The sequence below is a fragment of the Oncorhynchus mykiss genome, chromosome 10 (genome assembly GCF_013265735.2).
Source record: "Oncorhynchus mykiss isolate Arlee chromosome 10, USDA_OmykA_1.1, whole genome shotgun sequence".
In the NCBI taxonomy this organism is placed as follows: Eukaryota; Metazoa; Chordata; class Actinopteri; order Salmoniformes; family Salmonidae; genus Oncorhynchus; species Oncorhynchus mykiss.
The window spans coordinates 60842006-60858176 of NC_048574.1; the positions used below are offsets into that span (position 1 = coordinate 60842006).

Below are 16171 nucleotides of genomic sequence, written 5' to 3' on the forward strand. Positions count from 1 at the left end.
AAAAATATATATATATATTTATGAGAGCTGGAGTCTGGCATTTTATGTCTTAACTTTGGGAAGGAACTACAGTCCCATTGTTTGCCCCGGAGTACAATTGGAAGTTATTATGGACATTATTTTTGTTGTCGACGTTTTGATAGTGGCTCTTTGTGTACAGTAGGTCCCTTGATATGAGGTTTAGTGTTTTTATTGCCCACCGATAAAGGTAGACTGACGTGTTCCTAGGACTGGGGCTGTGAATCTTTATAGAAATATAACATTTTATCATAAACCATAACTTAAACCACCATCCTGATTCTGTTTTCTTAAGGCTACAAAATATAACTCAATTTAAAGAACTGAAATGGTCACTTTTTTAATTGAAAACTGTGCATTGTCAATCGGCTGATAATGTGCCCCACTAGACTCTGACTAAACCAATAAAACTCATGGCTAATCTACCTTTTTAATGGCATTAATCAAATGACTTCATGGTAAAGGCATCATTTCTTATCCCTTAAGGAAGAGTCTGATGGGTACCCGACTGAAAGGAACCACCTGGTTAGAGTGATTTCACAATGCTTTCATACTCAGATGGCTTAAATTACCATCTCTAACGGATCGTTTCACATCCACTTTTGGAAGTATGAAACACCTTTTAAACTCCGTGATCACACCGACAGCGCCATTGTGCAAAATAGTACGCGGCATCACCTGGGTATGTGTGCAACAAAAGTTCAACATTCACCTTCTGCTACCATTTTTGTCAAGCCCTCTCTACGCAGACAGTTTGACTCATACTTTTGATAAATCCAACATATGCACCACACAGACGCACTGCGACTGTCTCTGCAACGCAATGCCTCAAGGCAAACGCAACGTTCCATTGGAAATGAATGTTCTTCTGCTGTACCAAAATGCATTGACTCTGTCGTTGTAAGCAAAGTTCCCTCAGAATGCATGGAGTAGGATCCTATTGCATAACTCAGGCCCCTACTCGACACAGACCGGTACGCCATAAACAATCAGAGCTGCAGTAGGCCTATATGCAAATAGACCATTGCCATAATGTGCCATTTATATTGAACTGGACTGTGTTTACAGCATGATCGGTCATGAGTAGATGCGCTTGTTATGAGATCAATATGAAAGCTGCTTGTAGCCATGTGTGCACATTTTGTTCATAGCCTTTGCTAGTATGGGAGTTATAGATCATTGTAGTCTGCAACGGTGGAGTGATTTCTTCCTACAAGAGCACAAAACGTGTACATTTCTAGACATCTTTGAAAAGCGAGTCACGTAAAGTGCTTTTTTTTTGTCTTAAAGGGGCAGTGTGTATTTTAAGACAGACTTGAATAAGCAGAGGGTAGCATAATTTGTCTGATCCTCTAATTATGGTATGGAAATAATGCATTTTATTTTGTAAAGTGGTTTCTTGCATCAAGCTACACATCAACATTTTCAGTCACCTCCTTGTCTGAAGGACAAGTGGATTAACAGGTTCATTTCAAGCCCTGCATTTTTGTTTTTCAAAAGTCTGAAGGAATATAGGCCCACATTGGCTGCTACTGTAGGCTGAATGAACAGCTATTCCATGTTGTCGTGTCTTTGGCTATGCCAGATTAAGTGATATGACATGCTATTCTATTAAATCCTTTCTCTGTAATTAATATTACCTGATTGAGCTAATCATGTAAATGTAATTAACTAGAAAGTCGGGGCACCACAAATTAATACTTATAGAGCTGTTATCTTCCGAATAAACTCTTAAAGACCTAGTAATATTTTACATCAATAGCAGTCAATATTAATCGTCACCTTATTTCAGTCTCATCTGAAAGTTGTAAATTCTTGGTTATCTTCACGAACCCTGGCTAACAAGTTGAATCAGCAATACAAAATTGGGTTTAATTATTTATTTACTAAATACCTAACTAATCACACAGAATTACATATACACAGAATGAATCATACCTTGATTACAAATTATGTCATAAAGGAAAACGTCCCTAGCGGGCGGAACAGATATGACAGCTGGTTACACAAAGAAAAGGGGGTTGGGTTTGAGTGGGAAGACTGAAGAACAAAGGGAGAAGCAATGTCTTTATCCGGCTGTAGGCAGCTACTCTATCGTAAATACAATATCCTATGCATTCTAAATTACCGCCCATTTGGAAAAGTAAAATGCAATAAATATTTACTCTGAGCTGCGCTTCAATAGGTTGGTGGTAGATGGAAGGCCGTGTTGCCCGACAGTCCTTTTGTCCTTAGAAGCGTGTCTCTGATGGTGAACGGGATACGTTGTAGTGTCGTCGTTGTGTGGTAGACGGGATACCCTGTCTGTCCTTTCCTAGCCCACGTTTACAGCTGCTGTTGCTAACTCAACGGCTAGGATGTCTCACTTCTTTAGTGAATAAGAGTTCAAAGTTCATACCATTCACAACCAAAGCTCACGCTAAGGTTGGCTTAGTTCTGTAGTTGACATGTTAGTCCTTTTTAACGTATGGACTGTCGTTCTCACGTCCTCGGAACAGGAGGTTACATTTTCATCAAGGGCTTATATAGTGGAGGGAGAAGGGTGTGTTTTCATAGTTTTATAACCCATGTCTCTTCACAGGGGCGGGCCACTGATTGAGCTGAGCCCTAACCTTATGAAAATCCAAATCTCTCATTTGGAAGCTAAAATTACATTTAATCTTTTTACCAATAATTTTATATTCAAACATTTAAATTGCACAACAATTCCATCTGATAACTATAATGTGTAGACTTTCCACTGTACCGTTTATGTCATCCTATCATTGATGAGAATGTCTCAGATGACAACCGAACTGACATCATATTCATTAAGTACCAACGCATATGTCCAACTGGTCGGATTTCCAAAATATGGTTCATTTCCCCCCCCCCTTCTGATGTTCCCAGAATCTCTACGTTAACCAATAGTCACATCAGTAGGGTAGAGAGAGGGAAAAAAGGGGTGGAAGAGGTATTTATGACTGTCATAAACCTATCCCCCAGGCCAGCGTCATGACAATGTTATGGGATGTGTTTTCTCTGGTAAGCCTACATTATGATCATCCACAGTAGCCTACTTGACCTCCAGTCTGAAACTGTAACTTCAAGCTGGTACAGCCTCAGTGTTCACAGTAAGCGAGCACAGAAAGTTGCACAGAATTTTCACAAATGTTAGTTTGAGTTCAGCAGACCTGAAATTTGCTCTGTGCTGAAGAAAATTTGAGGGAACATTGCTTCTAAAGCAACATTTTAATAGCTCCACATTGCTCTCTTAGCCTGACAACTATCCGATCCATGCAATATATCCTCTACACCAAGGTTTCCCAAACTGTCTTGCCCCGCCCTCCCCCCGGACTAGGCACAGATTAAGCCTAGTCCAGGACAAACAAATCATTCTTAATGGAATTTTGATGCAAAGGCCGGCCCGGGGGCCGTATGCAGCCCGCAACCTGATTTTCAATACGGCCCGCAGAATCATGCTCAGATCACATAATGAATTTGCGATAGTAAAGTGGTAAACTTCATAACAGACAAATATTTAAATCACAGGCAGTTTGTCTCACTGTTGGAAGAGACAGAGTCGGGTCATGCAGATCTCCCCTATCACACAAACGTGAGATGGCTGAGTTTGGGGAAGGTGCTTAAAAGGGTGTCGGACCTGAAGTCAGAGATTGCTGAGTTTTTACAAATGAAAGGAAAATATGTGGATTTCCCTCAACTGCAAGATAAAGAATGGTTGGCAGATTTGGCCTTCACCGTGGATATCATGGCCCTCAGGAATAAACTGAATTCCGGACTACAAGGGAAGGGCCTTTTTGTACATCAGATGTACAGGCTTGTCAAAGCCTTCAAATGAAAATGACTCATCCTGACCGGCCAAATAGAAGACAACAATCTCACCCAGCTTCCGACACTACTAGTCTGTTCCCTATCAGTAGACCAGCAGGAGAAGTATACATCACTGCTGCGTTCTTTGAACCTGGAGTTTTCTCATCGTTTTGAGGATTTCAAAGTGTTGGAAAATGACATGCTGTAATGCTGACTTGCATCTTGAGCTTATCGGTCTTTACTCTGATGCAGTGATTGGAGAACTATTCAAAGCAATGTCACTGACGAGGTTCTATGCATCTCTTAATGAACAACACTTTCCAAAGATGTACCTTTTGGGTCAACAGACATTTTCAGGGATGAAATATAAAAAGTCAAGGCATAGATCTCTTACTGACTCTCACCTCTCAGCAATCATAGCGACGTCCGAAACTATACCTGACTTCACTGCTCTAGTCAATGCCCATCAGAGACATCACTCCTCACACTGAAATGTAATGTTGAGCTCTCTCTCTTCCTAGTGTTTTTGTGCATACCCGTTAACAAGAGTTCTGTCCGTGGTGCTGAATGCACAGTGTACTTTTCCCTCTGTGTAGTTCATTGCATGTTTAATAATGAAAATACTGAGCAAAAGGAGAACATGGATGTGGTTTATTTCTGTGCAAGTAAAATAAGTAGCATATCTGGATGTGATTTACAGTAGATATATCGGTCAACACAGTCATACACATGTAATATGATTCTGGCCCGTGATGGCAAAAATATATTCTATTGTGGCCCTCCTTGGAAAATAATTGCCCATGTCTGCCCTAGCACTCCACAGCTGATTGAAATAGTCAAAGCTTGATGATCAGTTGGTTATTTGAATCAGCTGTGTAGGACTAGGGCAACAAACTAAACATGCACCCAGTGGGACCCCAGGCCTATGGGGTGGTTTCGCTGGCACAAATGGTCTAGTCCTGGAAATTCCATTTGGAATGTGTTATTTTGTTTGTTCTTGGACTAGGCTTGATCTGTGTCTCGGGAAACCGGACCAAAACATTCAGGGTTATGGGTAAAAGGGGTCCATTTGAAATTGGGTAGGAGTCTGCAAAAAGTATACGTTTTTTTGCCCAAGACCTACTAGCGTACATAGTCAAACGCACATCACCTGGGACGAAGACGTCTTGTATAGGAAAATCCCCCCACTTGTTCGCATATGTGTGTGACTGAGTACGCCAATGCTCCCAAGGGGTGTGATGCATTGGACATCCGAGAAGCTCAGAGGGTTTTATTTTGAGGAGTTCCCGAAATGTCGCAGTGAGATACATTGTTTGTGGGTCATCAATGATCAGCTGTGTGCTGGAGTGTCTTCCTTTTGTCATGAGAAGTGCACAGGAGAACGACGTGGGTGCTCGGTTGGTCGTCGACGCAAAGCGAAGAGATTTGTATACTGATGACCCAGCGAAATGCAACACTGAGGCTGAGCATATCTGTTCACGTGACGCAAAGTGAAGTGGTCACTGCAGTGGCAGAGAATGGCACGATTCGACCATGGTAGTCTCATTTTACGAGTGTAATGGTTCAGACATTGTGTATGTATGTATCCATGCAATAAGGAGCTCTGGTGAGAGCATCAAGCAGTTATCTCACATCCCTCCCTCTCCCTCTTTTTATCCTCCCATCCGGCTTACTCGTTTCCTGTTCGATAAATGATTCCGTTGATGTGTGGCGATGTGCTCGTCTGGGGATTCATCAGGTGCTGGCAGCTAATGCCTCGTAAACAGCGCCGCCGCACTCGCCGATTAATCACAGCGGTACGCGCCAGGCCTCAATATTTACAGCCGCTGTCACAACCGTCCCCATGACCGTCTGATACGAAGACTGTGACTTGTTTTATAGGTATTAAAGCTTTCGACACTGGAATGGCTCCATGCTGGTTATCTGGGTCAGAGGTAGGGTAGGCAAAGTGTAGGACACTGCCCCCCAAAGGGGACTCAGTGGAATTGCAGGTGGATATGGGGCTCGGTGTGGAAAGACATTTTAGGTGTACCTGCGTATTCCCAGATTCCAATTGGACACAAGTTGTGAATTATAGTTGTTCTCTCAGTCAACTTGCGTTGTGAATTAAGGGTTAGACAAAAATGTCTTCCTATTGGACACAAGTTTCAAAAAAAAAATGTTATAGCTTAAAAAGTTTGAATACCATTATTTACATTCAGAGATGGAGGGGGAGAGAGCGAGAACGTGTGCTCGGATCCAGTGTCCCACCATAACACTTCCCCTGTGGGCCGTGGTGGCCACAGCTGCTGTGTCGCCGCTGGTCTGTCCCCCGGAAATATGATCCTTTTAATCTGGCCCTGGTTTGGATGGCGACAAGCCACGACGCCGGTGCCGTGATTTACCCCAGTGTGCGTGTGTGTTTGTGTTTGTGTGTGTGTGTGTGGCCCTGTAAGATTTCTAAATGGACAGACAGCTAGCCATTTTATAGCAGCATTTACCATCTAGTATCATTGGCGCTCTATAGAAACCCATCACAGTGCTAGCCCCTTGGCTAACACCACCAACACTGGCTGTGTTGGCGAGACATATGGCGTGTGTTTTTTTTTTTAATCAATAGAGTCCTAAGTGCTTCTCTCGCACATTCTTTAAAACGGAGAGAAATTAATTTTCCAGTTTGCTGTTCAAGCAGAGGTGGCCTCGGTTGTTGGATGGGCTTTATTGGCCGTCTGTAAGCTTGTTTATCTGTTAACGTTCTAAAAGGACCAAAATCAATAGGTTCTCTTTTTCAGCCATTAAATGATTATTGAGAGTACCCTTTGTTTTAATCCATCCATGATGGTGCATTTGGGGATTTCTGAGCTGCTGTGGTTTTAGCAGAGCAACTTTGTATCAGATGTCGAAAATATACGTTTTGTAGTCAACTGTCTAAAGTGTTGTCCACGAACAACCTAATCCTACTGTATATGTTAATTAGGGTAAGTTGAGACACCTGAAAGTTAGTTGGAGGTTTTGTATATTAACACGCTTATATTGAACTGTGAGAGTATTTACTGCCATTTCACGTCTTCCTATGGATGTAAAAGATGGTTCTATTTCCAGTCCCCTCCGTGTGACAAGTGTGGTGTGGTGTGTCACTAACTTGTAGACATGATGTGTGGAGGAGTCGTCACCCGGTGATGGCTCTTTCCCACATATCTCAAAAAGTCTAAAAATGGCTTCCTCCCTGTGTGTCATGTGGGTTTGGTTACCCGATGACAACCATGTCAGAGGAGACGCTGTTTCAGTAGCTTTTAGTTAAACATCACTTGTGGGAGCAGCAAACAAACGGTGTCTGGACATGAACCTTTTTCGAAAGTGACTTCCTCCCCTCATCTTCTGCGATGTTCTGAAAACACAGGATAGGTGAAGGCAATGTGCAGGATGCCTGCTATTGTAAGTTGCTTTCACTTGTTCAGCTCTAATGCCAGTGCAGATGTGGAGACCATCTTTGGTATATTGAGATGTCCTCCTGGCTCCTGCCGTAACCAGAATGCAACACTTCCCCTGTCAGTCAGACAGGGTGTTGGTATAGTCATCATCTTCCTGCTGTAATATGTTCTCAACCTCCCGGGTCCATTTTCACCTGCTGTATTTTTAGCCACCTTTTGCCTATTTTCAATGCTGCATAGAGGCTAAGTGGTTTGCCATGTACTGTACTGGCTGCCAGGAAAGAATTGTGGGTAATGGGCATTTCCATGTAGAGGACCCATGAGAACCAATATGTGAAGTTCATAGGAGCATGTCAAAGTGGGTGTCAAATGAAAGCTACGAGTCAATATTTGAAAAATGAATGCGCATATATATATATATATATATATATATATACACTTTTCAACCATTTTCCATCCTAAAATGAGGAATGAGCAAAGGTTTTGATTTCTAGTCAAACAGACGGAAAAGGGGTCTTTGACAACGTCTGCCAGAAAATGTATTTCAAAGGGATTAGAAACACATTAAAGCTGAAGTAAAGACCTCTGCCAACTACACTGAACAAAAATATACACGCAACATGCCAATATAAACATGTCATGAGGTGAAATAAAAGTACACAAATGTGTTTACATCCCTGTTAGTGAGCATTTCTCCTTTGCTAAAATAATCCATCCACCACAGGTGTGGCATATCAAGAAGCTGATTAAACAGCACGGCCATTACACATGTGCACCTTGTGCCACTCTAAAATGTGCAGTTTTATCACAACACAATGCCACCGATGTCTCAAGTTGAGGGATCGTGCAATTGGCATTCTGACAACAGGAATGTCCACCAGAGCTGTTGCCAGAGAATTGAATGTTCAATTCTCTACCATAAGCCGCCTTTAAAGTTGTTTTAGAGAATTTGGCAGTACGTCCAACCGGCCTCACAACCGCAGTATGGCGGTTTGCTGATGTTCACCATGGTGGAGGTGGGGTTATGGTATGGGCAGGCACAACCAAATGTGGTCTTGTTTGAGAGTGGAGCTCATTACACCATTAGCCAATGTGTAGAATAATACCCAAATATGCAAAAGAAGGAAAATGAATAATTATGAATTTCTGTACAAATCAGGGACACATGATGTAATTCCGTTACCAGATGTAAATCCTCTTCACTTACTGTAGTTCAATAACCAAAAGCGATGTTTTCAAAGTCCAGGTGTCATGTCATAGCTGACACTCCATTCTTTCTGCTGACATCTTTGAGTCTTATTTCAGAGCAGATATGAGTTTTTGGAAAACATGGTCGCACAAAGAACTGAGGGAGATTTTTACATATATTTTTCAAAGTTTCCAAACTTTGCATCTGCATAGTTCTTCCCGTAAATGTGCTTTTGCGTGAATGTTCAGTGGAAATTGTTCAAATTAGTCCTTGTGCATAGAGTTTTACATGATTTTGTTCAACTTTGTTTTTTTGTTTGGCACACATTTAAAAGTGAAAAATCGGAGTCAAAGCGTAATTCCATTATCATGTAATTGCCCTAATGTTTAAATGTTGGCTACCACTTTTCAAGGCAATCCCCTGAAAACGTATCTTCCTGTATCTGAACTAAACCACCATTGCTTGTATGGTAGGACACAGACCTCCTGAGATGATCCAACTCAACTGGACTGGTCTGTGTGGCCCTAGCTTAAGTAAACCGTTTGAAATAGTGATCTACTAGAAAATTGCTGTTTTACAGCCTCAATGACATTACTCAATGACATGGCTCACATTCTATTCAAGCAGACTAGATTCAAGAAGCAGCACTATGGTGGGGAGGATCTGTGTTGACAGCCATCTGAGGCAATGCAGTAAAGAGTGTGCATGTGACCCCAACCATTACTCGAGTCACCACACAAGGCAATATCACCATTTACTTCAAAAGGAGTTTGTTTACAATGTACCCCTATAAGCATGCTAATAAGAGGGCAATTATCAGCATTTGGGGGGAAACCTTTAATGAGCCTCTCAGCTTTCAAACTGATGAACTGGACCAGCAAGCAGACCTAGGTTAGAATACTGTCAAACTGATGAAAAGGACCAGCATGCAGACCTAGGTTACAATACTGTCATACTGATGAAAAGGACCTGCACGCAGACCTACAGTAGGTTACAATACTGTCATACTGATGAAAAGGACCTGCACGCAGTCCTACAGTAGGTTACAATACTGTCATACTGATGAAAAGGACCAGCATGCAGACCTACGGTAGGTTATAATACTGTCAAACTGATGAAATGGACCAGCATGCAGACCTACAGTAGGTTACAATACTGTCATACTGATGAAAAGGACCAGCATGCAGACCTAGGTTACAATACTGTCATATTGATGAAAAGGACCAGCATGCAGACCTAGGTTACAATACTGTCATACTGATGAAAAGGACCAGCATGCAGACCTAGGTTACAATACTGTCATACTGATGAAAAGGACCAGCATGCAGACCTAGGTTACAATACTATGGGAAATCTTTCAAATAATTTGAGCTTGAACATTTGCTCTCGCCTGACTGGTTGAGGTTTGCCATTTTGGCTATATTCTATTGGCACATAAAGATTTTTCTCTAATTTAGCTTGGGGAGAAAAAAACACTATTTTGATCGGCGAACTTTGAGTGCGCTAAAATGGTTCCGTGGCGGCTTTCCTCGTGCCAATTCTGTGCCCTCTGCCTAGTAACATCTCTCTGTGGCTAACCTAATCATCTGTGTCACGACTGCTAACTTGTGCATTTGTAAACAAAATGTTTACAAGGCTTGTGATTTAAGACATTACTGTGCATTGCCTTTTGTTTAGCTTCTTTGTGGACCATTTACTGTAAATGGTTGGCTATAAACAATGGAGTGATGGTGTTTCATAGGACAGTGTTTTTCAACTCCGGTTTAACCCTCCAGGTTGCACATTTTAGTTCTAACCCAGCACTAACACGTTCTCATTTAAACTAATAGTGGGTCTGGGTGAATAGTTAAGTAGCTGAATTAGGTGTTTGTCATAAGGCATTTACAAATTATATTCTTCTAGAATCAATTGATGTACAAGCCTATCATTATGAGTCGAGGTTCACATCATTTGAAATGGCCATTGAAGAGCAGATCATTGTACAGATTCTACCTTTCAAACATGGGGACATGCGCTTGAACACATCTTGGAATGATACCTATCAACAAAAGCCCAGGCTAATCTCTGAACACATGCAAGTGTCATTAGCAGGATTCACGCCCGTGTGTTGCAGCCATCTTCATATCTGACACGTATGATCGCCGCCACAGCCCCTGTGAGCTGACACTAGCTGGATCTGTCATGCCCAAAGCCTCAGTAATGAAACGCATATGCACATACTGTGCCTTCAGAAAGTATTCATACCCCTTGACTTATTCCACATTTTGTTACAACCTGAATTCAAAATAGATTTTTTTTCACACTGGTTTTTCACACCCACAATAACCCATAATGACCAAAAAAAAAATAATCTCCAATTTATTGAAAATGAATGTAAGTTTTCACACCCCTGAGTCAATACTTTGTAGAAGCACATTTGACAGTGATTTAAATCTGTAGCTATTTTTGGGTAAGTCTCTAAGAGCTTTCCACACCTGGATTGTACAATATTAGCCCATTTTTGTTATTTAAAAAAAATTGTCAAGTTGATTATTGATCATTGCTAGACAACCGTTTTCAAGTCTTGACAGATTTTCTAGACGATTTTTAAGTCAAAATGTCATTTTGGTAAGCAACTCCCGTATAGATTTGGCCTTGTGTTTTAGGTTATTGTCCTGCTGAAAGGGGAATTTGTCTCAGTGTCTGTTCAACAGCAGGCTGAACCAGGTATTCCTCTAGGATTTTGCCTCTGCTTATTACTTTCATTTTTATCTTTAAAAACCTCCCTAACCCTAACCCTAACCCTTGCTGATAACAAGCATACGCATAACGGGATGCAGCCACCACCATGCTTGAAAATATGGAGAGTGGTACTCAGTGATGTGTTGGATTTGCCCCAAACGTATTCAGGACAAATCGTTTTTTTTCCACTATTTTTGCTGCAGTATTACTTAATAAGTGCCTTGTTGCAAACAGGATGCATGTTTTTGGAATATTTTTATTCTGTACAGGCTTCCTTGTTTTCAGTTTGTCATTTAGGTTGGTAATGTTGGGGATCCATCTTCAGTTTTCTCCTATCACAACCATTAAACTCTGTTTTAAAATCAACATTTTCCTCATGGTGAATCCCTGAGCAGTTTTCTTCCTCTCTGGCAACTGAGTTAGGAAGAACGCCTGTATATTTGTAGTGACTGGGTGTATTGATGCACCAGCCAAAGTTTAATTAATAACTTCATCGTGCTCAAAAATATATTCTCTCTTTTTTCATTTATTTTCTTCACATCTACCAATTAGTGCCCTTCTTGAAAAACCTTGCTGGTCAGTGGATGAATCTGTGTTTTGAAATTCACTACTCGATTGAGGCACCTTGCAGATAACTGTATATGCGAATACAGAGATGGGGTAGTCATTCAAAAATGGTAACCACTATTATTGAACACTGAATGAGTCCAAGCAACTTCATTATGCAATTTAAGCACATTTTTACTCCTGAACTTATTTAGGCTTGCAATAACAAAGGGGTTGAATACTTATTCACTCAAGACATTTCAGCTTTTAATTTTACAGTCATTTCTAAATTCCATTTTGACATTATGGGGTGTGTGAATACTTTCTGAAGGCACTGTACATATACACACAAACACACGCGCATAAAAACACGTACACACACACTCATACGTGCGCGCACACCGACTGTCGCCTTTGTCGGGTAAGGCCTGAACTTTCCATCAGGGAAAGGGTATTGGACAAGGGTATTTTCAGAGCCGATTTATCATCTAGGTCATGTCTTTACAGTATTAAGGAATTACATTTGGTGTTACAACCTGGCTCAAGATTGTACCTAACAATGGGAAACCACACACTGAGTATATAACAAAAATGAAATTATTCCATAAATAAAGTAAACATTCCCAACTTTTGGAAGAGGAGATGCAAAGTGCCTACCTCGCCCAATAGTCCCCTCCCTTAAGGTCCCGACCAGACTCGGATTCAGTGTGATGATGGTCAGCAGTTCTACTCCGACTGGAGCTGTCTCTACAGCAACCCTGTGTCTCATCAGCTTACACCCGTCTCCCCAAACCTGGCAGAATCCCTACTGTGGGACGAAGACTGCCAATCTCACCTGGAATCTCTTGCTACTACCACTGCACCCGTTGAGAGGCAAGCACACTCCTCACGACCATACCGGGATGGGTTCAACCAGCCCTGCGTGGGCACCGCTGGGTATAGGAACTTTAAGCCACAGACTGTAGCTGGCTCACAGGTAAGATAGTCATCAAACCTCAGTGGACCAGGTTGTCCCCTCCCGTCCGCAGCAGATGTACTGGGATGTGACTCAAGGACAGGGTCATCATCCTCAGGTGGGCCCCCAGACCTCCATCGGATACATCTCAGACCTGATCTATACTGCTGCTATTGTCACCAACTTCCTGGAGTTCAAATTTCCTGCCCCTGCTTACCTATTGTATAGCCTGGTGGTCCCAGCTCTGGTTGTGCGGTCAGTAAATTAGGTGTCACCTGCCAAAACCACAACGAAACAACCATAAGTATGCGTGGAGAGAGGATAGTCTTGCTGAATGGGGAAACAGTGGCTTTATGTCACAGCTGATCTTTCACAGGTGTGCCCCATCAGCACTGATGACCCTCCCAGCTCCGCTCACCTCTCCTACTCCGCCCACCAATCTCCAGCAGGAAGTAAGCACAGCAAAACCCAGTAGACAGAGCAGGGAGGGGCCGTCACAGTGTATGTTTGGTACGGGTACAGACAGTACAGTTAAGTAGCTGTACTGTCGGCCTGTACCACTTATCAGTCCCTTATCAGGGTGTTATTCCAGTATGACAGCATGGACATTGAGTATCTCCTATTTGTTTGTATGTTCCTCAAAGAGAATATCTGTCATACAAAGGTGATATTTTGCTCCATCTGCCAGGGATATTCTGTGGAAGATACCTACCCTATTGTTGTAAGTTGAAAATGGCCTCATCATTTAAAGTAAGGTTAGCTTTGTTTCCAGTCGACAGCGTGGCAGGGAGGATGCATAAAGACGTGTCGGGTCTGAGATACACTAATTGATTTTGATCAGCTCAATACTCCATAAAGTGAACCAGTTTGTTTCTGCCCGTCCCTCTGTTTGGCACTCTGTCATAACTAGTTATGTATCCGTGGCTCTAACTTGTGACAGAGCCCTTGTGCTCAGTGAAGCAGGAAGTATATTTTTGTCTGGTCTTTTGTGTGATGGTCTATGTTTAGCTTATAATATTATACAATATTTTATAGATTAATACATTCAGTTATCCATGTATAATATTTTCAGTGCTTCAAGTTCAAGTCATATCATCCACATGTTCGGTGGAATTCCTAAATTTTTATTTTGTTACAACAATAAATTGGATATATTTGTTTCTTGTTAGGTCCCCCTGGGAAATGAGCTGCAAAACTCAAGGGGGTTTCCTCATATATATATATATATATATATATATTTATTTATTTATTTATTTATTTATTTATTAACGGAAGGAAAATGAAAACATTTCACATTCCACGACTACTTGCTTTTGATACTCAAATGCAGGAGCTACTCTATAGAGATACTGCTAGGGCTTCCCGAGTGGCGCAGTGGTCTAAGGCACTGCATCACAGTGCTAGCTGTGCCACTAGAGATGCTGGGCTCGAGTCCAGGCTCTGTTGCAGCCGGCCGCGACCGGTAGACTCATGAGGCGGCTCACAATTGGCCCAGCGTCGTCCCGGTTAGGAGAGGGCTTGGTCGGCAGGGGTGTCCTTGTCCCATCGCACACTACCGACTCCTGTGGCGGGCCGGGCGCAGTGAAGTGTACGGTGTTTCCTCCAACACGACACATTGGTGCGGCCGGCTTTCGGGTTAAGTGGGCATTGTGTCAAGAAGCAGTGCGGCTTGGCTGGGTCGTGTTTCGGAGGACACACTGATCTCGACCTTCGCCTCTTCCGAGTCCGTACGGGAGTTGCAGCGATGAGACGACTGTATTGAATACCACGAAATTAGGGAGAAAACAGAGTAAAATAATATATATAATAAAAAAATGCAGAAAGATACTGCTTCCCTAGCCACGGTATGACTGCGGTATGACCTGATTCTGAAGTCAAGACAAACACAAAGAACCAAGATTTAATGTTCATTTTAAACTACAAGCACTATTGAGCCTGAACTAAAACTGCTGCCATAACGCCAATGGAAGGAATGAATGTTGGAACTATTTGAGGAAATTGTCTATTTTTAGAACTGCACTGCTTTTTGTAATAACAATCTCCCCCTTAAAGATTTTAGATTTTGAGTAGAGTCTCAAGTTATTCCTGATGGAATTGATTTGTTATTCACAATGTCCATTTCACAAATACACATTGGCAGTTTGTATGGCATGTCAAACTGACTTGCACCAGGTAATGTGAAAGAGAAGTAGGATTTCTGTTTCTCTGAGGGCATTACAGTGGGTAATAATCTAACCTCTATCTCTGATTCCTTTATTCCAGGAAAGTGTACCCAGCTACGGTAGAACTGTTAGGAGACCTCTTCAACATGAATACAGGTATGTGATATGCCTCTTTAAACACTACGCAACACATGTACACAAACACACACACACACTAGGATGTTGAACTCGAGGCATTCTGCTGTGTCTGATCTGAATCATTTTAACCATTCATATCAATGGTTTTTTTAAAAACATTTGCCAGCTGTTGAATATTGCTTGCTGTCGGAGTTGCATAGCTAAGCAAAATGTAACATTTAATTCATAGTTTTTTTTATTTCAACCAACTCATTTGATTTGACGATTCAGATTGAAGCAAGTTCGCAACAGGACCTCCTCTTGTTTCAGAAAATAACAAATGATCTGTTTGAAGGCTTTTAGAGCTGTAAGTGTGGACATCCTGTGAAGGACGGGCGATTCCGGTCTTGATCAATTCAACATTATTTAGCAAGGGAGTACACTTTCTTCCCGGAGAGCTAGTCTCCTGCAGGGTTTCACTCCAACCCTGCTGTAACAAACCCAACAAATCAGCTGCTCACAGGAGCAGCTGCTTCCCCCCCCCCCCCCCCCCCCCCCCCCCAAAAAAAAAAGCTATATAGGAGGAGGGATGGCCTCCCCTGCTCTATAATGTGGAGGCATAGAGGCATTACACATATTGCATTGCTTTATGGTCTTCTTATACACCCACGTAATTCCTCTCATTCATAAATCGGCCTCCAAAGCTCCATCTTAAACTTGGCCCGCATCACAAAATGTATAGAGTATTTCACTACAGTAGCTATGATGACGAATCATTCACTTAGTGTTATTACACTCCTACGCCCTCTGTTACTCTGCCAATGAAAGTCTTGATTTGCTCCTGCTATGGTAATTGTTTACAGCACAAGATCTATCGAAGTGCCAATATCCTCCGCACAATCTAGAATGCTCTTATCAAGTCCACCAGGCATATGCTCTCATTAAGTTTCCATGACATTGCAATCAGAGTTTTGCTTCAGCTTTGGTAAATGTTTACATCACGGGTTATTGAGTCACGGAACATTCCACGGTGTTTGCGTACGGAACATTGCCCCGTTGTGGGGATTTATTTTTGATTCCCTTACCTTCGTAATGGCAGGGTGTGCTGAAACGTTTTGCATGCGGAGGGATTCTGTGCCCTCTTGGAGAAATGAACAGCGTTTCATTACTCCTACGTCGATGACCAAGCAAGCATGAACGTTAATCTGCGTTGAGGTCACAGTTCATATGAAGTAGGAAGGGG

The 16171-nt window shown here is 42.1% G+C and overlaps 1 protein-coding gene across 8 annotated transcripts in view; it reads left to right on the forward strand.

The window, feature by feature from the left end:
* The window catches only part of sorbs2a (sorbin and SH3 domain containing 2a), a 105671-nt gene that overhangs the window by 34857 nt on the left and 54643 nt on the right, over positions 1–16171 (forward strand). For all 8 annotated transcript variants that reach the window (XM_036933530.1, XM_036933531.1, XM_036933532.1 and 5 more), the window contains exon 3: positions 14912–14967. In XM_036933530.1, the coding sequence (XP_036789425.1) occupies positions 14958–14967 (10 nt within the window). In that variant the 5' untranslated portion in view covers positions 14912–14957. The remainder of the gene's footprint in view (positions 1–14911; positions 14968–16171) is intronic.